Source organism: Daktulosphaira vitifoliae, unplaced genomic scaffold, assembly GCF_025091365.1.
Source record: "Daktulosphaira vitifoliae isolate Bord-2020 unplaced genomic scaffold, ASM2509136v1 Scaffold_5, whole genome shotgun sequence".
Taxonomy (NCBI): domain Eukaryota; kingdom Metazoa; phylum Arthropoda; class Insecta; order Hemiptera; family Phylloxeridae; genus Daktulosphaira; species Daktulosphaira vitifoliae.
Window position 1 is genome coordinate 25,763,834 of NW_026099576.1, and position 23,145 is coordinate 25,786,978.

Consider the following 23,145-nt stretch of genomic DNA (forward strand, 5'->3'; position numbering starts at 1 on the left):
ATTTTTTTCTATTTAATAATATTTATTTCAAACTTGCAAGTTGAGTTAAAAGTTATGGTAATAAATTCATTTTTTTTTTATTAAAACTTTCACTTTAAAGAACAAAAAGAAGTAGGTTCAAAATGATTACTTTTAACATATTAAAAATCAATAATAATTTGAAAATAATTAATTATAAAAATTATATAATATATAATTAAAATAATTACTAATCTGGATATAATTAAGGAAATAGGAGTTGATGTTGGGTTGGGTTGGTTACATTTTTAACTTTATAATGCTATAACTCATTGAAAAGTGTACGAATCAACACAATTTTTTTATGAGAAATAATATTTTTTAATAATCCCTTTTTCATTCGACATACTTTATCTTAATCAGGGTATTAATAAGAAACTAGCAGATAATGTAGCTTTTGTAATTATCCACCAATTTCTTAGAATTAAACACTATCTACTGATTTGCATCGAAGCGTTTCTTATGATAGTGATTTTAATCACTGTCAGATTAAATCTATACTGGACCCAACTATGCAACATCCCCACTATGCCGCGACCCCACTGTGCTGGGTTTTTTTAATTAATTTGGACTTAGAATATTTTTCTTTAAAAATAAATGACACTTAGAAATTTTAAAGTGAATTTTGTTTTGGTGAATCTTTTAATTTAATTTAATTTGTTTATTAAATAATGTTTTATTTTTCTTATTGTGGAAATAAATATCAAATAATATTTTAAACATTAAATATTTTTTTTAATTATTTTATTTTAATAATAAATCCAACCGAATTTTAAATTTTTATTTAATAGAAAAATCTATTGTGAGCTTTTCTTATTGGGTAGTTAATCATTGAGCTTAATGTCTTTGCTTTAACATGCATCGTGTCGGCGGACATTGCAAAAAAACTTACGAATATATTTTTAGTGTTAAATTTTTGTCTTGGTGATTATTGTGCCGCATCCTTTCAAAGCGCTAGCGCCGGGACACATTGGGCCACTAAAATTACGCCTTGATCAATTTTTTATATAAATTTTTATAATATTGTATTTATATACATAGATATAAATACTTTGAATCTTGTTTTGGCCAGACTAGATGAAGATTTAAAAAATATTTGAGTCGATCTCTCAAAAAAATACTTATTCAACAAATGTAAAAAATTAATAAGGACAAATTATAAATTATATTTCTAATAAAATATAGTGTGTAGAATCTTTTACGAATAAAATCAGTCATAGGTTCTGTGTAATTAAATTGTATTATTTAAAATTTGAATAGTTTTCGTAAGTAATTATAATGACTATATAACGTATAATGTAAATCGTATACTTTGTGCACTTAATACTAGAATCAACATTGGATTACTTGAAATATTATCGCATTACATAGGCGTAAGGTAAGTACTATTTTAACTATGTTTTCGAACCTCCAACAATCTATTGCGTAATAAGCCATTAATAAAAATTAATAAATAAATCTAAAAAAATTTTTGTAAGTTTAAATATAATTTAACACTCCATATATTTCCTTACAATCCCAAACAATTTTACATCAATTCAATATTTCCTATCAACACTATATTTTATACTTTCATTTTTATTCTATATTCTATATTATCTTTTACCAATTCCCAAATCAAATCAATTTTATTCTATATTTCTTTTTCTTTTTATTCCTTTTATTTTTGGTTTATTGCAATACATATCCTTTATTATATTAATGTACTTTTTCGAGACTCTTATTCTCCATTAATATCCACTTTAAAACCTCTCTCTAAACTATATTATAAGATTTCTCCAGATCTATTAATGTAAATTAATAGTTTTTAAAAACAAAAAAAAAACATAAGCCTTCTAAGTTGAATAGACTTAATATTTTCTGGTTAATTATAAAAAATGATTAATGTAGACATATTACAAAAAAAAAAAAATTTGAACCACATTAGTGTTTTTAATTTTTTTTTTAACCGAATCCAGTAAGTTTCATAAACAGAGTTCACTTTGTAATATGGCTTAATAAAAAAAATACAAAATAATAAATGCCTTGAATACGAATTACAGATTTATAAATATTTATAATATTAATGTAAGAATGATAATGATTTTGATTAGGTTAATAGTAAATAAGAACAAATATATCGGGTAGTTTTTGAGCGACAATGACCACTGGAGGTTATTAAAGATCACACCACAGCTGAAAATGACATTTCTATTAATATATCTATAGTTAAAATTATTCAAAAAATATTTTAATATATATAAAATTTACCTATCATTTGGTCGATATGAATTTTTTAGATTTGAACCCCCCCATAAATAGGGCAATGGTCCGATTTAAAAAAAAAAGTATGTTGAATGAAAGATTTATATAAATATTACTTCTCATGAAAAAATCGTATTGATTCATACATTTTTCAAAAAGTTATAGCATAATAAAGTTAAAAATGTAAAATACAAAATCGAAAATTTTCAAATAAAAATAGTATTCGGTAACCATTTTCATCGTGTAGACAAAATAAAGTCCAAAATTTTTTTTTTCATGATAAAGTATATTACATTAGCTTTAATTTAAGATATATATAAAAAAGTATTAGATTTTCCGGAATACATTCAAATATTAAGTTAAAAAAGTTGAAACCCTCCCCGTGGGTTGGTAAAGGGTCAATTGTTCACTAACACATATCAAATGATAGGTAAATATCTAAGGTATCTATAAAAAAAACATTATATTGATTTTGTTATTTTTAAAAACGTTATGGCAGTTTTAAGTAAAAAAAAATTCGATAATTAGCAGTATTTGTCAAAAATTTGTTATTTTGAATCCGCCCGTTTNTAAAAACGTTATGGCAGTTTTAAGTAAAAAAAAATTCGATAATTAGCAGTATTTGTCAAAAATTTGTTATTTTGAATCCGCCCCTGTTTANTCAAAAATTTGTTATTTTGAATCCGCCCGTTTAAAAAAAATTACATCAAATAAAAGAAAAATTCCTAAGGTTTCTATATAAAAAATTATTTTGATTCGATTATTTTTAAAAAAGTTATGATTGTTATAAGAAAAAAAATGTTAAAATTTACTGATTTTTAAAATTGAAATTTTTTTTTGGAGATTTCCCCCATTTACGGAAAACGAGGGAAATTTTACAATTTTTGAGGGTAATATCTTCTACTAGATACGATTTGTTTTGACGTATCGTTGAAAGAAATTGGTTCAGTGAGAGCTGAGAAAAAGTGGTAACAGACACAAAAAAAAAAACATCATAGTAAAACCAATACCTTCTCAGCTTCGCATCGAAGCAAAAAATATTACTAAAATATCACAGATACGAAATAATCTTACCATTATCAAGTTTAATAATGAATTTTTCAGTTGGCAAAGATCCCCTGTTTTAACTTTCAAACATTTTCATTGCCTCCTTTATATTAAGTTCTTTGAATTTATTTATGTTTTTAACTAGTTTTATGGTTTTAATGGAATGATTATGTGTCAATAAATGTTTAGCCACCGGAGATTTATCCACTTATTGATTTTTAATGTTTCTTTAGTGTTTTTTAAACCCGATCCTTATATTTATTTTTGTTTATTACAACTTTGACGTTGTATTTTATAAATACCCGATTTTCCCATTTTTCACCTTAATTTTTAGGGATACCTAGTAAATCTTTTAAATTATTACTTTTAGATGTTACTAAAGTAATACCAAAATCTTTATTAATTTTAGCTAGTCCATTTGTGATGCCCGATAATATAAATAGGGTGATCTAATTACTTTTTTTTTAACCCACGTTAATGAGTTTACTAGCTGCCTTTTTTTATTTATTCCACTTTCGTGTTAAGACTGTTTTCAAACGTAAAACTTTAGATTATTAAGCTATGCCAAAAAAAACAAATAAATAAATAATAGAAACAATAATTTATACTTATATCATTAATATATAGATACATAACAATTTGTTTATTTATAACAAAAATGGAATTAACCATCACTTAAGTCTTTTGAACTCTGCTGGCTTCAATATTCACATACATCAGATATTAAACATCATAAAATATTGATGCTAAAGGATAACGAATAACAAAAGCTGATAAGCTACAAAAAATCTAACCAAAATAATAATTGAGATTAGATATTTCAGGTCATTACAAAAAAAAAAATTGTTCTTTACTTGAATAGTCAATAAAATGGTTGTTAATGTTTTTTCTTTTTTTGGACCAAATATAAGTAAACACAAATTAATGAGAGTCAAATTGTTGCATTTAAATTTTCCATCTACAGTTTCTTGTATATCAATAATCCTGATAATAGAAAATATTTTTAAACATATCCTCCCAATTAATGAAACTTCACTACTATGACATTCTGCATAACTAGGACTTAGAGTACCATATTTATTTAACCTATAAAAAATTATATACAAAAATATTATATTAATAGCACTACATGCAGAATACATACATTGATTTTATTATTAGACACTAAGTTTACAAATAATAGTAAATAATTTAATGATGAAAATAAATTTCAACAACTTTTTATAATAAGCAATAACAGTTTTTACTATTTTATATTTTACATCACTTAAAAAAATATAATAGTGAAGAACAAGTTAAAACAATGTTATAGATATTTGAAATTAACTAAGCTTACCAAAGAGATTTAAAAAATTCATTGAAAAAATTATTAAAAAGAAAATTATACAATCATTTTTTTATTTGGTATTGATATTTCATCTATATTTATAAATAAAAAGTCAATAAAAAATATTATTTAGCAGACTTACTATTTTCAGGTTTTGACTACCCATACAATAATATTAAATTGTTATTTTATAACAATATTCAAATAATAGTTAAATGTACTTTTATTCAAATATTTAATAAATATCAGAATTTTACATGATTAATATTAAATTTTAAAAGTTACATACCTTGGTATACGATGTCTTGGACAATAAATAAAATGAAATAATTGTGGTAATGAATAAAGAAAATTAAATATTTGAGGCAAAAAAAAAAGTAACATAGTTTTACTAAAATGTCCAAGAATTCCAACAACAGCAAATGTCATACCAGCAAAATAACAAAAAGTATCACCAACAAAAACTTGAGAAGGGTACCTTGTAAAAAGTATTTTTATATAATTATAACACTATGTTTAATTAATAAAAAATAACTAACCAATTATATTTAAACAAGGCAAATGTAGATGTTATAAATGGAATAATAAAATGTAAAGAAAATAAATGAGCCTGTGCACAATCTCCAGTTAATTCTATTAAATTAAATATAAAAATTGACACTGCAATAATAAGACTCTGTCCGGTTTCTAAACCATTGATTCCAGCAAGAATATTTATAGCATTAGTGCAAAATACAGCCAACATTCCCATGTATAAGTAGTATAAAACTCCTAAAACAATTAATGTGATGTATTTTGTTCATATATTTTTAAACATACATTGTTAGATTAATTAAATTAACTTACCTAAATTTACTGATAGTCCAATAATATCTCGAAATGGTTTAGGAACAATTATTGTAGTGGAATTAAAATTTATATAATATACAACAAGTAAAGGAAGAGAAGCAATAGATGGTAATAAGAGTTTATGGCGCCAACGTAAGTTTAAAACATCATCTGCAAACCCTAATAGAAGCATACAACAAATCGATAAAAGAGCTGCAAGCATTTCAACAAACTGGAAACATATTTTTTCATCAAATCAAAATACACATAAAATATAAAAATAACAATTGTCATTAAGAAACAGATTTATACATATTGTTTAATTTGATATGAAGGGGCCCAAGTTTGTGCAACTTAGTTGTTGGAATATATAAATATTTTTTGTTTTAGGAAGAGTAAAACTTCTTGATTCCTTTAAATTTATACCCTTTGTACAACACATTATTATTCCAATTTAAGCCAATTAATAAAAATTTGTACTGGTTGATTATGTGGGATAACTTAACAAAATGCATATAAATCAATTTCTTAAATATTATAAACTGTAAAAAATATAAAAACTGCATAAATAGTTTTAATATAGAACACCTCATGTATAACATTGTATTTTATATACATACATAAATAATATGTATATTACAGCATATAATATATAAAGGATGATTTTTTTAACTCTAGTTACTCGATTTCTCTTAAAATAATAATTTTTTTGTCGGCCTTTTAAGTTATAATATATTTTTTATACTCATATTTTATGACTTATAGGGGTGTCAACTTTATTTGTTTTTTATGAAAACATGCATAATCAACTAGCCTAAAAAATAGAAAATTAAATAATTAAAAAATAACTGGTCGATAACAACTTTTGGATTAGTATTCCAATAGTTATTAACAATTTAAAGTAATGACTGGACATGTGGAGAGGTTGCTGATATTTCTATCAGTAGACATTTCTTGACCTCCTCTTCCTTCCAAAAAAATAATTATTTTAAGAGAAATTGAGTAGCTTATGTTAAAAAAATCACTCTGTATATATTATTAATAATTAAAGTATACTACATATAATGTATATACTTTTATCATATTACCCCAATAGCATACAAAAAGTATGAAATAATAATACATTAAATAAAATTAAAAACAATTGTAGATTTAAATAGTAAAAAAAATTTAGCATTTGAATTGAAGATTTAGTTTTAAAATAAGATAGCAAACTTCATCATTATTAATTAAAACTAAAAACAAAGTTGAGAATGAAATCATAACTTTTTTATAATTGAAATATTTACCATCTAACCATAAAATGTTGCACTAAAAAATTAAAGATAATATAGTATTTTTCACAAATGAAAACTTTTTTAATAATTACTTTGAATTAGTTGCACATCTAAAGGAATGACTGATGGAACGATTCTTTCATTTAGGATATCTACCCGTAATAAATGTTACTCTAACAAGACATCTGTACTGATCATTTTATTATCTAAGTTGGTTTTTTTAAAATAAATTTCAGATAAAACCCAGTTTTATGTTATGTTAGAGGAAAAAATCTATCAAAAAAATGTATATTAATTTTGTTATCATTAATATTAAAAAATTTTTTTTTAAATAATCTAATTTAAATATTGCTAAAATTGAGTTAAAAAAAGCAATAACTTAATCAATAAAAGGTAAATTTTAATTTATTATGGTTTCACTAATACTGTAAACTTAAAATTTGTACAATATTACATTATTATATTTAATTATTAAAATATTAATACTTCACTATGTGGGAATTTGCTGGCATCATTTTGTATCATGTGTCTTCCAAAAATAACTGGTATTAATAAAAACATAGTAATTAAAAATGTACATCCAGTTACCACGCCAAAAGCTTCAGGTCTACAAAAATATATAATAAAAGTAGCAATAATATAACATAATTTTTCTAATGAACATTAACATTTTTATTTAATTTTTTTTTTTAACTATCTAAAACTTATTAAAATACATGATTTCTTTTTTCTATAATAAAATAAAACACAAATGCATTTTACCCCTCTATCAAGTTTTTCAAAAATTATTTTATTTAAAATGATTTAGTGTTTTGGCAAATTAAGATTAAATAAAAGTTAAAAATTATAATATAAAATAAACTTAATTAAAAAAAATTGATCATGTAATATGGTGAAGAAAAATTTTATTTAATATTTCTTAATACTTACATTTTATTATTACTTTTTTTGTTCAAATCTGTACCATATAGATTTGCATCAATAAACATTGTTTTAAGTCTTGGAATAATATTGCATGTGCAAAAATAAGTTATTAAACTGATAGATATGTTGATTAATAATACATAAAATGTTTCCATTTTAAGTATAATTTAGAACTGATATTTAATATTATTAAAATATGACACCAGATTAAATAATTATAATTTAATGAATATTGATTTAAATGTCTTGTGTTAATGGTACTATAGTAAATATTAAAAATGTTTAAGTATAATTTTGATACTATTTTTTAAAGTCTAATAGAAAAGATAATCAAGTTGTAGCGGTTGACTATTAAAAATTTAAACAAAGATAAAAATCATGACGTGTTTATGATATATTCGATTTTTATACAAGGTAAATATAAAATTCCTCATGATTAGAAATTATTATTAATTAATCAATATTATAACATTTCACATTAGCATTTTGCAAAGGAAATTTTTAAAATTTAATGATATAGCTTCAGAATTTTAAGAAAGTAAAGTTTTGAAATATTGATAAATATTTAAGATAAGATATCCACGTTGTTATCAATATAAAAATGGGGAACTGTAATGCAAACAAAAATTACGAATGGTTTTTCTCAGAAATTTATTCCTAACCGCCATTTTAGTAAAAAAATGTCAACTTGATTGTTAATGTAAACACGAAAAATTATGTTGGTATTTATTATTTGGAAAATATGTCATTGAAAAGTGAGCAAAATATTTTAAAATAACTTTTTTGATAATTGTAACACTTTTTTTTGACTCCGAAAAATATGCATTAATTGAATATATAATATAATATTATATACTTATTCTATTATTATTATATTATTTAATATATATATATATAACCACTGGTGTATCTAAGATTTTCAATGGGGAGCTCAAATTTTTTTTAGACTTATGTACTCATGACTTCCACTATTCATAATTTTTACAAAAATTATTTTATTAATAATGTTATTATTAATTTAACATGAATGAATGTAGTTCATAGGAAGCTACCCTATGTACATGTTATGTACATTAGATTAACCAATATATATATAAATATATAGTTTTTTAAAAACAGTAGTACGAAAGTCGTTCAAATTTCAGATTTTTTGATTAATTCTAAGAAGTCACTCAATATCACTTTTCTCCCCTTTTAAATAAAATGGAAAAATGTTTTTTTTATAAAATCAATAATTTTTCAAATAATATATACATACATATACATATACATATATATAATTATTTTTGCACATTTTAAATTTAAAATTTTTTGCAACAAAATACAAACCTAAATCATCAATTTCTATCTAATTATTCAACTTGTTAAAATGTTCACGATCAGTAAAATTCTAATATGTTGGTAAAATTAAAACGGATAAAAAATTAAATAATTTTTAAATTTGGCAAAAACATTAAAATTTATAATGATTTTAATCTTTTCTTGAACATAACTAACAAAAAAAACTTACAAAACAGTACACAAAAGACCAAATTTAGGAAATTATGTATCGTTTGTGGTACAATTTAACCAGTATCGTATGCAGAATTTTAGTTCGGGTAGGGGTTTCACTAGAGATTAATAATAGATCTATTACGCTATAATAACTGAGTGAACTCAAAGCCCAGTGGTATTCACGCGGTTTCGTTGTTCTATTTTGTTTTAAGTCAGGCTATTTTGAGGAAAAGGAATAAGGTGAGTGGACTGTATGAATGAATGTAGAATGAATTTTACAATGTATAATTATAATAATTAAATGTATTTTACATGAATCACAAAATCTTATATACAGCAATATGGATAGGGGGACACCTAATACTAATGCCACAATGGCGCTGATATAAAAAAATAATAAATTATAAATATGAGTAAGTCTTAAAAAGTAGATGAACAAGCATTATACTAATCGAATAATTGAAACGGCTGATGATAATGTTGAATACTGGAAGGATCAATTGAAGTCGAATGTAAATAGCTGACCAACGTGTACAATATGCCGTAAACGGTACTGTGATGTATCTCAAAAAATATATAGATCCAATGGCGATATACTGAGAGCACAAGGGTGCGACAATCGCAAAGGTGAAATTTTACTTTTACAACAAAACGAACATAAAACTACTAGCTCGGAAGCGCCATAGAGCTTATAGCTGAAAATGCGCTAAGATGGCGGCGACAATGCTGACATAGAGAGAAGACCGACAACGACTCGGTGTACCACAACAATAGCTTAAATAATCACAACACAAATTCTCAACAGCACATTCGACCGATGTTTATCCAACAATAACTTTAATATTAATAACATAATGTGCGACGTAACGGATGTAAATTGTTATCGCCTTATACGTACTTAAAAATTGTCTGATAATCGTCCCGATTAGAGATACCTGCAAAGGGTGTTTTACTATTTAGAAATACATTGTACCTATTCTTTTATAAATTACGTGAGTTGTAGATTAAGGTTAATACTAATTTGCTATTAGTTGCCTTACTATTGTACTGTATTTATGTAGAAATGACATATCACGTCATAAAATATAGATTCAAATATTTACGAGGAGCTCCAAATTAAAGAAGATTTTCCGAGAAAATGTCGTATAGGCGTCTAGCTCATCCGGACTTGCCACCTACATACGCCACTAAGTATACACAAAATAACAGTTAATAATTTTAGATAATAGATATATAACGGGTAGCTTATCTACCACATTTCTATTTTTCCCATTTTCTCTACCTGAAAATTCGATTAATTCGCGGGGGCTACAAATGTTTCTACGAGGCTGAAGTCTCCACTGTCCACATGCAAACTATGCTAATGAGCATTATCTTTGTTGGATACAAGTCGGTTTTTCATTATGATAGTTCTACTTCTTTTATAGAAACGGAAAGTATGTGCACATTCACAAAAAAAAAAAAATGTGTATAATTATGCTTAATTTTTACAGCAAAAAACAAAAAATCGTATATACTTTATTGAAAATTGAATTTTTATGTAAATACACAACTATAATTAGAATTATTTCACTAAGGAAATCGATAAAAAAACGACATTAAAAAATAATCAAAATTTTTCAATGTACAAATATTTGTTTATAATTAGACTTTCGCACGCTTTTGTTTCTTAGAAACAACTGCTTTATAATTCTGTCGTACACAACACGTACGAATCGCAGTATTTTAGTTAGATGCTGGCTGAAAGAACTCTATGTAAAATACTTTAATGGTCTTTGAAAAAATACAGAAAATTGTTTTAGAAACGATTATTCAGTGTTGGCTGAAATTTTATTGAAAAAATTAGTATATAAGAACGACTAAGGAAAAATTATTTGGCATATTAAATATTGTCAACGTTCTATAATGATCTTATAAGTTAATTTTTATACAAGAAATTTCAGTGTCTGTTGAAATAAATCTGAAGATTCAAAATACTTAAAGATGATATTGTTCATGTATCAGAAAAACATAAAGGATTACATTCAAGTCTTTTGCGAGTTTAATACATATTAACCACAGAAAAATTACTATGACGAAAATCTACTATCATAAATGCAACATCAGTCGTTTAGAAGATATCACATAGTTGTAAGTTCTTATGATTATGTATATATAATTTATTAGTGACTGGGTAATTTGGGTTGAACATTTTCGGACTCCGATATTAAATATTTTTATGGTTCATGAACTGGTAAAAATCTACCTAAGTACATTATTGTGTAATATTGATATCAATTATCAAAAATTCACAACAGGCGCACTTCTGCATCAGTACTGGACCAAAACTGGTATAAATCTTGTATTACCCAACCCAACCAATACTCTTGTATTCTTGTACTCTTGTCAACAATGGCAACCAAATATCAGTTTATACACGTACTTATCAAAAATTCTGCTTAGGTAGTAACTTAATTAAAAAATTTTTTTTTCTTTGATCAATTAGTCAAAATAATTTTTTAGTGTGAAATACCATCATATTTTAATGACGGAAAAAATATTTTTTTGTAACTTCAAAAAAATATAATATTTTCTCTTTTATGGAACATTAAAATAATTTTTTCATAGGGTGTTTAAAGGTAAAATTTTTTCTTACTTACATTCCTCAATATCAAATACAAGGGTCGTATTTTGAAATTCTAAATCGAGGAACAAGATTGTATGAAAACTTGTGACACCCATTTTTTAAACCAAATTGCGAGCAAAAAAAAAGTCAACAAACATTTTAATAGTATTGTTGCCAATGGGGTAGGGTATACAACTCCGCACTCTCTTTAAATGCGACCTTGTCAAATGCCACATTTGGGCATTTTTCGTCTCAAGTGTGATTCTCATCTTGATTATGCCTAGTGTCAGCCCTGAATTTACAATTTAAAGAATAGATATAATTATTAGTAATTATAAAATATTTAGGAGTCTTGATTTTATTCATTTACAAATATTATAATAATAATAAAATATGATGACAAAAATATAAAAGAATAAATTATTTTATTAATAACAAATAATTTAAGAATAAATCTTAAATTGAAAAAAAAAACATTACAAATTAATTATAAATAAAAACAATAATATTCAATTAAATAAGGTATAAAATAGTCGAATGAATGTTAATATTTTTTTAAATGAATTATAATAGTTATTTAAACTTAATGAATATTGTATTGTTGTCATTTCTCTATTAGAGATTGTAAGAGTAGTAATATTTTAGTCCGTATTATAACTCGGATATTGAAATTATGTTTTCATTATTTGCTTGTACTTTTAATGTGTATCCTACAATCGTTATATTTTTATACATAAACTTAATTAATACCAATTGCACACTATTACATGTACCATTTTTGTAACGACACAGAGCAAATTCATTAAACTTTGAAATCTTCCAGACAATCACTTGTTACACTGTGTTTTTTATTCATTTCAATCAAATCCTTATTTATTGTACTTGATCTTGATAGTAAACTATTAGTCGTCTTAGTTGATGTCATTGTCGTTGATCTAACTAGGTTTACTCCTGGACAAAGTTTTTTATTGACTAATCGAAGTACTCTTCTCTTACATACAAATATTAAAAATATCATTACTCCTTGCAAAGCATTTCCAATATCAGTCAGATACCATAAAGAACTTTCGTTATCAGTAGCCCATGATAGTATCTCTGCAAGCCAATTTAAACCCATCACGAGGAATAATTTAAAATACAGCATAAATCTATAACAAATCACACGACTGTATTTCATTAAATATACAAATCCAGAGTATTTTATACATACACATACAAATATAATGAGAAAAATAGGAACTTGATTGACCTAAGAAGTTAAATTTTACATCATTTTATAAATTTAATACTATTGTATAAGATAATATTTTTAATTTGATTCAATTATTACAAATAGCTTTGAAAAAGTATTTAGGTTAGTACCTTTGTTTTTCAAGATCCACACTTTTTTTACTTTCTGGCCCCTCGAGAACTTTGGCTTCTCTCATATGTTTTAAAATCATAACTGCAGTATATATGAACATCAATAAATTGCAGAATAGTAATAAGCCGATAGGTCCATAAAAATATAGTAAAGTTGCAGATTTGGCTAAAATAACAATTAAAAATAGCATTTCATATAGATAATTTTTATTTAGGAAAAATTAAATACGATATAAATTATTGAATTAAATTTAAATCAAACAAAACTGCATTAATATAATGCGCATTGTACTAGTCTGTTTTCTCTATTAATTTGATTATAGAAGATTAAGAATATTGATCACGTATCTAGTAATTATTGATATTCAGTAGATTCAAATATACTAAAAACAGTATTTAATTGAACTGACCAGTTACATGTATTTAATTTCTTAAGTTGTTCTTTATCTAAATTTCATCGACTATTTGATCAATATATCGAAATATATTCTACATTTAACAGTTGTTTTAACATACATAAAATATATATTTTTTACTTACTATTAAACCAACAACGTTGGATGCCAAATCCTGGTCGGATAGCGTATTTAGGTACGTCTAATGATAGTTCCATAAATAATGTAATTATTGATATTAAACTAGGACAACCCCATGCATAAATAGAATATATAATAAATTTTTTAGTTTCTCGATATCTTATATGTCCTTTCATGGGTCTACATCCACTGGAAAAATTTCGAATTATACCATATAAGGCGTTAAGTTTATAAAGCTAACACTTAATTATTAAATGTAAAGTACAGATTATACTGAAATTAAATTTAGATCAACCAGTAAAACAATTTTAATTCCATTAATGGATTTGATTTTAGTTTTAAATTTTCATAATGAAAAACCCCTTAATTCTTCATTTCAGTTATAATATATGTTTTAAAATTAGAGCGTATATTCTTTAAAAAGTAAATAAGTTTGAATAATTTATATAAACATAAAAAAAAAATAGTTTTTATAATAATTTACCTGAAAGTCCACCATAAATCGAAACACATGATATTAAGCCAGAAAAATGAAGCCATAAAGGAAAATTGAATTACATATGCTGGAAAAAATCACAAAATTACACTTTCAATATTCAAATTCGATGAGATCGACAAAGAAATTTAATTATTTGTTTCAATCAATAATGAATAACATAAGGTAATTTTGGAGAGGACTTAGAGACTAACACTGCTCTATTTTTCACTGGAAGTATATAAATATCTATGAATTTCATTAAAAAGAAAAACAGAATCTGATTGAAAAATTTAATCAAGTAAAATTACAATTACACGAAGAAAATATTGAAAAAATAACAATTATAAGATTTTTTACATAGGCGTAAATGGGGAATGGATAATTTTAGAGGAACATTGATATAATTTAATATTTTTCCCTGGCCTAAAGTATTTTTTTAAATTAAAAATAATTTTTTTCTCATTCTTACCACCAATGGTAGTTTTATAACAAAAATTGATAATTTGTTGCTAATATTATTAAGAAATTAAAATTATATTAAGAATATTAATTTTAAATAATGGCAGTTCGATGTGTAATTGTGTATAATCTACCTGATGAGACGCATAAGATATCGGATGAAGGGTTGTTGATTTGATTGTAAGTCAAAGAAAGATAAGCAATAGTCAAGCTTAACACATGGCACATGAGCGATTTGCCATGCAAGTTGCGAAGCTGCCAAAAGCAAGCGTATACTAAAAATGTGGCCATCAGAAATGGTACTGATAGGATCATGACGGCCGAGTACAGTGTCATTTTTAATCGTTCGGTATCGGCACTCTGAGATTGAGACACGTTGTCCGGCAAACATGGGTAAACGCCGATGTCGTCCTCGATAAAGCCGTTAACTTCAATGCAGTACTCGTCCGGTTTAAAGCTACCCGCGCCCGCAGTCACCAACTCGCCGGTATCGGCATCAATGTGGAAAGCGTCTTGCGCGTAATATGGTTCGAGCTGGTAGCGACCGTACGGGCACGGAGCCCCAAGAGTCACGGCAAATGTCCCATCTTTGTGGTAAGTCTGCTTGGCCTCACCGTTGTTGTTCATCGGTACACGCAGCGGTAGCGTATCATTGATATGCGTACACACATTGTCTAGATAAATGTCTGCCGTCTCGTTACAACACTTGAACAACGCAACTTTCGCCGAGCAAACGTCGCCGTTTGGCAATGCACAGAAAACAACCACCGCAATTCCAAAAGCTACCGGCGACACACTTTTTGATGTTTTATTTAGACGTATCATATTATTTTAGTATCGGTTTTCTCGTGCAAAAAACAAAAGACCAAACATATATAACAATAAAATAAAAATACCAAAATCAGTAAAGCGAAAAAAAATATATGAAAATGTCAGCGGATTCTGCAAACACCGACCAGAAAGTACTGGAAAGACTCGATGTGAGCATGTAAAACGATTGCGTAGTCCAGTCGCGCGACTGCTACTAACAATAGTCTGATTGCCGTTTTCCACGTTTGTCCATATGAATATAGACAACATAGGATAGGCAATGTGATCGCACGTATAACATATAATGTAATGAACCGACGACATGTATACGACCGTTTGATTATAGCTGACGTCATTGTTTTGATTACTGAGAAGGTGCAAGGGATATTTACACAAATCTGACGTTTAGTCATAATTTTCCACTCAATAATAAAAATTAAATATAAATCATCAACTCGAATGAAATTTTATACACGCTTTTATTTTGAGTATTAAATATGATTTTTGTTCGTTACTTCATTAGGTTGAAATAATTAATTTAAAGATTATTTCAATAAGATAAAAATGTTTAAGAGTATTTTACTACACGTCAATAACTGTTATTAGATATGTTTGTGTGGTATCAGATATAGGATTTTGTCATAATGGGAATTTTCATTATCCCTGCCAAACAAAAAAAATATGTATCTTCTCGATGTAACTATTTTCTTCTTAGAGAAATCTAACGTCTATATCCCCCCTCCCTGTAATCACATTATTGTACAGTATAAATAGTTAGTGCAAGTAAAATAATAAAAGCAGGTGGTCCATAGGAGGAAATTAGTCAAAATTCAAACTTGTCCTTTCAACACTGAATTAATATAAATCAAAGTTAGGTAAATATATAGATTTACATGGGGTTAAAACTTCACCAATAGATGAATTCTTATTAAATTTAGGCTGAAATCTGCTATCAACCTTAACTAAAAGGTAATTCATTACACCTAGGAAACAAATAAGGAAATTGTAATGAAGAATACAAAATGTATTTACATATTTTGTTGTGGTATTCCGAGAATGTCATTACCTGTTCTGTAATATAATAATCATAACAAACAAATGTTTTTGACCTTCAATAATTAATTATTAGTGTATTATATACACTATTATTAAGTTACATAAGTCTACATAAGTTTTCTATTCATGATTAGAGTACATTTTAAAATTAGCTCACATTAATAAATAGAAACTTGAACATTCAAAAAAAATTTCTTTTTCTCTAATTTCTTAAAAACGATCAATTTCTCGATCCAATAAGAGCAAAAATTATAAATAATTATTATTTATGTTCAGTGACTATATTTTCTCTATAATCAAACAATATTTGTCGTTAAAACTATTAACATCTTAATAAGTTTAAAAATAAAATTAAAAAACATGTAAATAGATTATAAAACCTCATAATTAATTTAACATTAGTGCGTAAATTTATCTAAACTAAATAATAAAATCCGGTGACAATGACAAATTATCAAATGTAATATTACTGTACTTATTGATTATTTATATCAATATTTCAATGAGTATACTTCGCAAATGAAACATAAAGCGATAACAAAAGTTGAGTGTATGTTTATAGTACATTCTAAATATTATTGGCTGTTTAAGGAATAAATTAAGGGACACTTGACAGTTTTTAAAAAAATTTCATGTTTTATTTTGTAATAAAATTTTAGTTTCATGATTTTAATGTATAATTTAAATATTTCTGAATATTTTTNCAAAATTATGAAAATACTCTACACCTATTGCACACACCTCTACTCTAATTTATAAGATTTAAATATATAAAAAAAACTTGTATAAATTCTGCAACATTACAACTATTTTTTCCCTTTTCGTTCATATATATGAAAACTTATAAGCTCTTAAATTTAGTCATAATTTATTACAAATTTACCTGAAACACGGGCACATTTGAATTTGTATGGTGCAGAAATGGAATATTTCATTAATATAACAAAAATAGTACAAAATAATTTGTTTTCAAAGATAATATATTAATGAAGTTTAATTAAATAGTTAACATAAATATAAATAATTTACAATACTTAATAATATTAATTCATTTTTCTGTAGTAAAAGCGTTTGTTACGTTGGTAAATAAATGTCTATATCTTCATATATAATGTAAATGAAAAATAATTTGTGAAAATTTATAAAAAAATTTAATAAAAAAACTTCAATCATTAGAGAATTAATAATCTATTATAGAATTATTTAATTAAATAAAATTATTTTAAATCGAGTATGTATAAAGATAGAAAATAATATTTTAAAATTAAATTATTAATTTTTTACTTATAATTTTTGAGTTGGTATTTGAAAAAGTTACAAATACAAAAAAAAATTAGTTATTGTAAAAAGTAATAATAGGTTTTTTTGGGGAACTGATTAATTTTTGGAAGTGGCTGATAAAATAGTAAGCGTAAAAAAGTATAGCGAATTAATTTTTTTTTTATAATTTCCAATGTAACCATAACAATATTATTAGTATAAAACAAATGCACCCTTCATTCAAATCCGCTCCAACACCCCCACAGTAATATAACAAAAAAATATTATTAAGAATGTTCATTATTAATTTATCTTATCTAACGGAAAGATAACAATAAGTAAAGATTGGTAAGTTCTTAATTAAACTTATTAAAGTATCATCTGATATCCCTCGAAGAGTGCTCCGAATCCTTTTTCCTTTTTTATATTATTTATGAAAGATGTACTATCTTGTTCTCAGTTTTGTAATTATTTCCTGTTTACGGATGACCTTAAGTTATACATGCCAATAATTTCTGGTCGTGAGTTAATTGAAATTTAATTTGTTCTAAATAAGTTTAATTAAAATTAAAGTAAAATTAGGTTTTAATTAAATTATTTATACAACGCTAGTAAATGTTCTCAAATAACATTTATTCGTAAAAACCTAATCTATGCATAATTATGTAATAAATAGTTGTAACTTAGAAAAAGTAAATAATATTAAGGACTTAGGTGTATATCTGTCAAAAGATTTGTCATTTACAGAGCATGTAATAATTTATAATTTTAGCTGAACTAATTTCGAGGAGGGGGTTAAGACCCTAGAACCTTACTCTTATTTACATAATGCCTCCTATTAATTTTGAAGCACCTTTTACGTTTTACTTTATCACTCAAAAGTAAATTTATAATCATAATACTTCATGAAATCATATGTTACATTTATTTAATTATATACCTGACTTTGAATACCATTATAATACTTAGCCATGTTACAACACTTTTTTTATAAAGAAAAAGTTAATAATATTATTTTTCATAATAAGTTCTGTTTTATTTTTTAATATATTTATATTCATTTGCTCCATAATTATATATATTTTTTGTACTGATTGCCACCTTTATTTGCATAATTTAATAAATAATAATACTTAGACAAAATGTTTAATCAATATTAAAATTATATTATTTTTATCCAAATTTTATTTTAAATTAAATTTATTCTCTAATTAAAATAAAAATAATTTATTCATTATTTAATATCAAAAAAGTCATTCTTAGTAAGAAAAGGTTTAAAAAATGGTTATTTTAAAATTTTTAATTAATTAAAAATTTAAAAAAAAAATGTTTAACTTTTTTTATTTGATACAAATAATAAAAAATATGCTTTTAACATAGTTTAAAACTATGAAAATATTACACAAAATGTTTTGTATAAAGAGTTATTAAACTTTTTAAAACATCGTAGAATACTGTATATTAATATAACAGATAACAATAGATAAATAAATATAATATTATTTGATTAGTTGATTTAACGTGATAAAAATGCTTCAATTGTAAAATTGCCCAATCGATGTATTATAACTAACGTGTAGTACTTAATCTTTTTTTCTTCATTCTTCTATTTTGAAACCATACTTTAACCTAAATCAAATTAATTATTAGACTAGTTTTTTTAGATAAATGTTTGTATGTGACGTGACGAAATGAGATATTGTTGACCCTTAGTGTAATCTGAGAAAATGACAACTGACAGCGTTTATAAAATGACAACCAATCCTAATAAAATAATTGAAATATCGATTTTATAAAATGGAAAATTTAAAGTACGGCCTCGCGCTATCAAAATGATATAAAGAAAATGATAACCACAGAATCTTAATAATGAAAATATAATAAGTATTATATTGTATTATTATATTTTCAGATTTAAATATTTAATTTATCCAAAAGGTATCCACAAAATTATTTCCGAGTTTGCTTTAGGTTTGGGGTTAAACTTGATAATATTAAGTAGAGGATAAAATTAATTATAATTAATAAACAGTTATCTAACTAGGAATTCGTTTATTTTTTGGTGATTTTTAAGAAAATATTTTATCCTCTACTTAATATTATTAAGTTTAACCACAAACCTAAAGCAAACTCTGGAATAATTTTGCGGATCCCTTTTGGATAAATATGTGCTAATAAATTAAATATTTAAATCTGATATACAAATGTGTTAGTGTTAGGAATAATAATTACTTGTCTTTCTGTGAGACCTAAAATAATGGCTACTTCATATCTTCGTAGTCTTGTTAAGTATTTGTAGTTGTTAAACTCGTTTTCAAGCCACGTAAGCTGGTACTTTGAAAAAGCTGTTCTTGATTTTCGGCATTTTATGCTAAAATCTTTGTCTATATAATAACATGCATAACTATTTAGCTATTCGATACTATTTAGCTGATAAAACTCATAAATATTTAATGTTAAATATCACTTTAGTGGAACTATTTTTATCTCAAGAAATGATATTATTGACAATAATAGACATACAGCCAATACACTTAAGTTAAAATAAAACCGAGTTCATAGTAAAATATGTAAAATTGTTAACTCAATATCATAGTTTACACACTTAGATAAAAATTTATTAGGTGCTTTTTATAAAACCGTAAAAAGTTTTTTTTTATAATTAAAAATATAATTTATAAAATGGGTTATTATCGCATATATTATAAAATTGTAGGTTATATCTTATGCGCAATTGATTAAAATAATCAACTTTTATAATTTTACCTTCATGAATATCATCATGTTCACTATATTTCGAAAAGTTTTCAAGCGAATTTTCATTTATATATTGAAGTTTTTCTATGTCTGAATCTGTTGTCCAACAGTTTCTGGTTTCCAGATCCAAATAATATTCCTCAGTGTAGTAGCTATCCATAATTTGTTCAAACTGATGTTACGATACTGAGTAGGCATTTAAAGATTTTTTAGTATGCTCTTTTATAAAAGAATCGTTCTAGTACATTTGAGGCACGCCTAAGCGTCTCGGTCAGTTTATTAGCGGTTTGGATCAAAAGAATTGATATATTATTACTTAATCTTTATAAATAAAGTGTAGAATACCACTCCCGCAATAGTAGAATAATATCAAATATAATACACACAGATTAAAAATGTTACAATTCAACTTTTTTTAGATAAGTTAATAAATATTTTTTTATATTTTTAGAAAGAGGTAGAGTAGTCCTTTGTTATAAACGAAGCAAAAAAAAATTTTGATTTATTGTTTGCATGAAACAGTTAAGTTACCTATAACAAAACAGATATCTAGGGTGAATATCAGATGTGATATTACAAATTATGTATGTAAGATATTCTAATTTTTTCTATTAATATTAGTAACAAATTTTGGCGAAGTTTTGTCACTACTGGTCAACCTCATCCTATGCCACTAAAGGATTAAAAATTAGACAAATGGGGCACTTTTCTCGTTTTTTAATTATATTTCAAAAATAACAATTTCTACAGAAAAACAATTAGAAAATAATTTTTAGATTTATAAATATATTTACATATTTTCTCAGAAATTCGTTACTCAACATGTCAAATTTAAAATTATATTATAATTTACAAACACAAAAAAAAAAATTGATTTTTTACTTGTTTTTTTCATAATTAGCGTACGATTTCACTGCGAAAAATGTTTTTTAAAAAATATTTTATATAAAATTTTAAATAAGAAAGTTATCTTTAAAATTTTAAAGTTTATCGATCTTCTATTTTTATTTTTGTCATAAAATAGCAATAATTTGAAGAAATACAAATTAAATAGAAAATTTTTATTATTATTACCGTCAATTAATAAAAAGTGTAATTATAAAAATATTTTAAATTAAAATTTGTAGTATGATATTAAATTAATAATAATATTAATTTTCCAATCGAGTTTTTAATGCTGTTTTGTATATCGGAATAAGTTTTTCTGTATTTTTGTACCGCATTAAATAATAATAAAAAAAGTCATTTTAGTTAAATATTATATATTTTCTTAAATAAATTTATTACTGTTTTAACTATTTGTAATATAAATTATTTTTGATTTTCGTTTCTATCATTGTATTTTCCCATGCGTTGTTTAATTCCTCTATCAGCACTTTCGTTAACTATTTGTAAACCGTCAACAATTTTTTTTCTTAATAAATAAATAGGATCGTACTCCCAGTCATCTGGACCTATATAAAAAATTTCATGTTTATTCGCATAATATTAAGGTACTCCATATCTACTAAATAAGGATTATTTATTAAATAGTGACGTTAACAAATTTATAGATAAAAAATTTGCCACGTTTTCAATTTTGTGATTAAGTTTCTTTGAACTAAATTCTTCTTCTTGTACTTCATGTTTTGAAGTTAATCCATTGAGATTGGCTACAATATTTTTTTCCTTTTATTGTGTCATGTGTCGAATACAGAAATAGATGTTCATTCATCACTTAAATTTATATGGCAAGGGGTAGCCCTGAAAAAGACTGTTTTTTCGTTATTACTAATAGGTTTGTTGACGTTTAGTTGCCAGATTGATGCTGTTTGGTTTTGTGTCAACATTAATTATGGGGAGGACCACGGGATGGTTATACACAGCATCACTCCTCCCATTCAGTATTTAGATTACACAAATTATTTAAAAATTTTGTGAGGCATGCATTTGCACTTTCGTTATAGCCATTTGTGTATGTTTAAGTTTATATTATTTACTATAGATTCACTTGTATTTGTAGATGTAAACTAAGATTTAATGTATAATTTAAAATTCTGTTCTGCTTTTGCCAAATTGAACTCTAATCACAATAATCTAGCTTGATGGTAGGTACCAGGTCATCTTATATTTATTCCACCAAGCTTAGGACATAAATATTCATTTACCATTATACAAGAAATTTAATTTAAAATATGTTATATTATATTATCACTGATAATATTAAAATATAATATAATATTATTATTTATAAAATATAAAATAAAATTATGGGATAAAATCTTATTATTGTATAGATTTTCAAGTAATACCTATACGCAGAGACTCCATCATAATTGCCAATTAGAGTCAAAATTCTTTGCTTTAGCTTTTTCCGTAATTTTAAAATACACAAAATCTGTGACATTCTACTTATCTCAAACGTTTTTAAGTTTAAATTGAAAAATTTTATAGTGAACTGTTTTTAGATCAAACTATATAGCCTTATAAGAAGGAGAGGTAAGTACTCAATTCAATCCCCTTAACAAAAATGAAAAATAATTTAAAGGATGGTTACAAAAATTTTTATGGACATAATTTTTGCAACTTTTTATGTCCATTCAATATGTATACTAAAAGAAAAGGGTCTTCAAAAAAAAAAAAAAAAACATTATTTTGGGAGTTATAACTATTTTAAATTATAG

General features: G+C 24.7%; 3 protein-coding genes across 5 annotated transcripts; all 3 read right to left on the bottom strand.

The window, feature by feature from the left end:
- Window positions 1-3,891: 3,891 nt before the first annotated feature.
- LOC126907207 (UDP-N-acetylglucosamine--dolichyl-phosphate N-acetylglucosaminephosphotransferase) lies at window positions 3,892-8,029 on the bottom strand. The gene is made up of 7 exons (XM_050688318.1): window positions 7,672-8,029; window positions 7,228-7,348; window positions 5,483-5,696; window positions 5,176-5,407; window positions 4,926-5,114; window positions 4,164-4,395; window positions 3,892-4,098 (listed from the first exon to the last, which is right to left on the bottom strand). Exons 1-7 carry the CDS (start codon window positions 7,818-7,820, stop codon window positions 4,033-4,035), a joined length of 1,203 nt encoding a protein of 400 aa, XP_050544275.1. The 5' UTR covers window positions 7,821-8,029; the 3' UTR covers window positions 3,892-4,032.
- A 4,143-nt stretch (window positions 8,030-12,172) lies between these two features.
- Window positions 12,173-15,924, bottom strand: LOC126908678 (G-protein coupled receptor Mth2-like). Of its 3 annotated transcripts, XM_050690964.1 has the most exons (6): window positions 14,734-15,924; window positions 14,147-14,225; window positions 13,667-13,851; window positions 13,127-13,292; window positions 12,538-12,930; window positions 12,173-12,474 (listed from the first exon to the last, which is right to left on the bottom strand). In XM_050690964.1, the coding sequence occupies exons 1-5, from the start codon at window positions 15,422-15,424 to the stop codon at window positions 12,567-12,569; spliced, it is 1,485 nt and encodes a 494-aa protein (XP_050546921.1). In that variant the 5' UTR covers window positions 15,425-15,924; the 3' UTR covers window positions 12,173-12,474; window positions 12,538-12,566. The 3 variants fall into 3 exon arrangements, with proteins under 3 accessions (XP_050546921.1, XP_050546920.1, XP_050546922.1); XM_050690963.1 differs by having other exon boundaries at window positions 12,173-12,930; window positions 14,734-15,922; XM_050690965.1 differs by having other exon boundaries at window positions 12,173-12,912; window positions 14,734-15,909.
- Window positions 15,925-19,175: 3,251 nt separating this feature from the next.
- On the bottom strand, window positions 19,176-20,665 carry LOC126908680 (homeobox protein MOX-1-like). The gene is made up of 3 exons (XM_050690966.1): window positions 20,492-20,665; window positions 19,958-20,109; window positions 19,176-19,354 (listed from the first exon to the last, which is right to left on the bottom strand). The coding sequence occupies exons 1-3, from the start codon at window positions 20,640-20,642 to the stop codon at window positions 19,295-19,297; spliced, it is 363 nt and encodes a 120-aa protein (XP_050546923.1). The 5' UTR covers window positions 20,643-20,665; the 3' UTR covers window positions 19,176-19,294.
- Between the last annotated feature and the right edge of the window lie 2,480 nt (window positions 20,666-23,145).

Coding starts and splice junctions, on each gene's coding strand:
- LOC126907207 (XM_050688318.1), bottom strand. CDS start 7,820: ATGGAAACATTTTATGTATTATTAATCAACATATCTATCAGTTTAATA. Junction 7,349..7,671: donor AAAAAAAGTAATAATAAAAT/GTAAGTATTAAG, acceptor ATATTTTTGTAG/ACCTGAAGCTTTTGGCGTGG. Junction 5,697..7,227: donor GCAAATTCCCACATAGTGAA/GTATTAATATTT, acceptor ATATGTTTCCAG/TTTGTTGAAATGCTTGCAGC.
- LOC126908678 (XM_050690964.1), bottom strand. CDS start 15,424: ATGATACGTCTAAATAAAACATCAAAAAGTGTGTCGCCGGTAGCTTTT. Junction 13,852..14,146: donor GATTTATGGTGGACTTTCAG/GTAAATTATTAT, acceptor AAATTTTTCCAG/TGGATGTAGACCCATGAAAG. Junction 12,931..13,126: donor GTGGATCTTGAAAAACAAAG/GTACTAACCTAA, acceptor AATGAAATACAG/TCGTGTGATTTGTTATAGAT.
- LOC126908680 (XM_050690966.1), bottom strand. CDS start 20,642: ATGGATAGCTACTACACTGAGGAATATTATTTGGATCTGGAAACCAGA. Junction 20,110..20,491: donor ACATGATGATATTCATGAAG/GTAAAATTATAA, acceptor GTTATTATATAG/ACAAAGATTTTAGCATAAAA. Junction 19,355..19,957: donor TAGGTCTCACAGAAAGACAA/GTAATTATTATT, acceptor AATTTGATTTAG/GTTAAAGTATGGTTTCAAAA.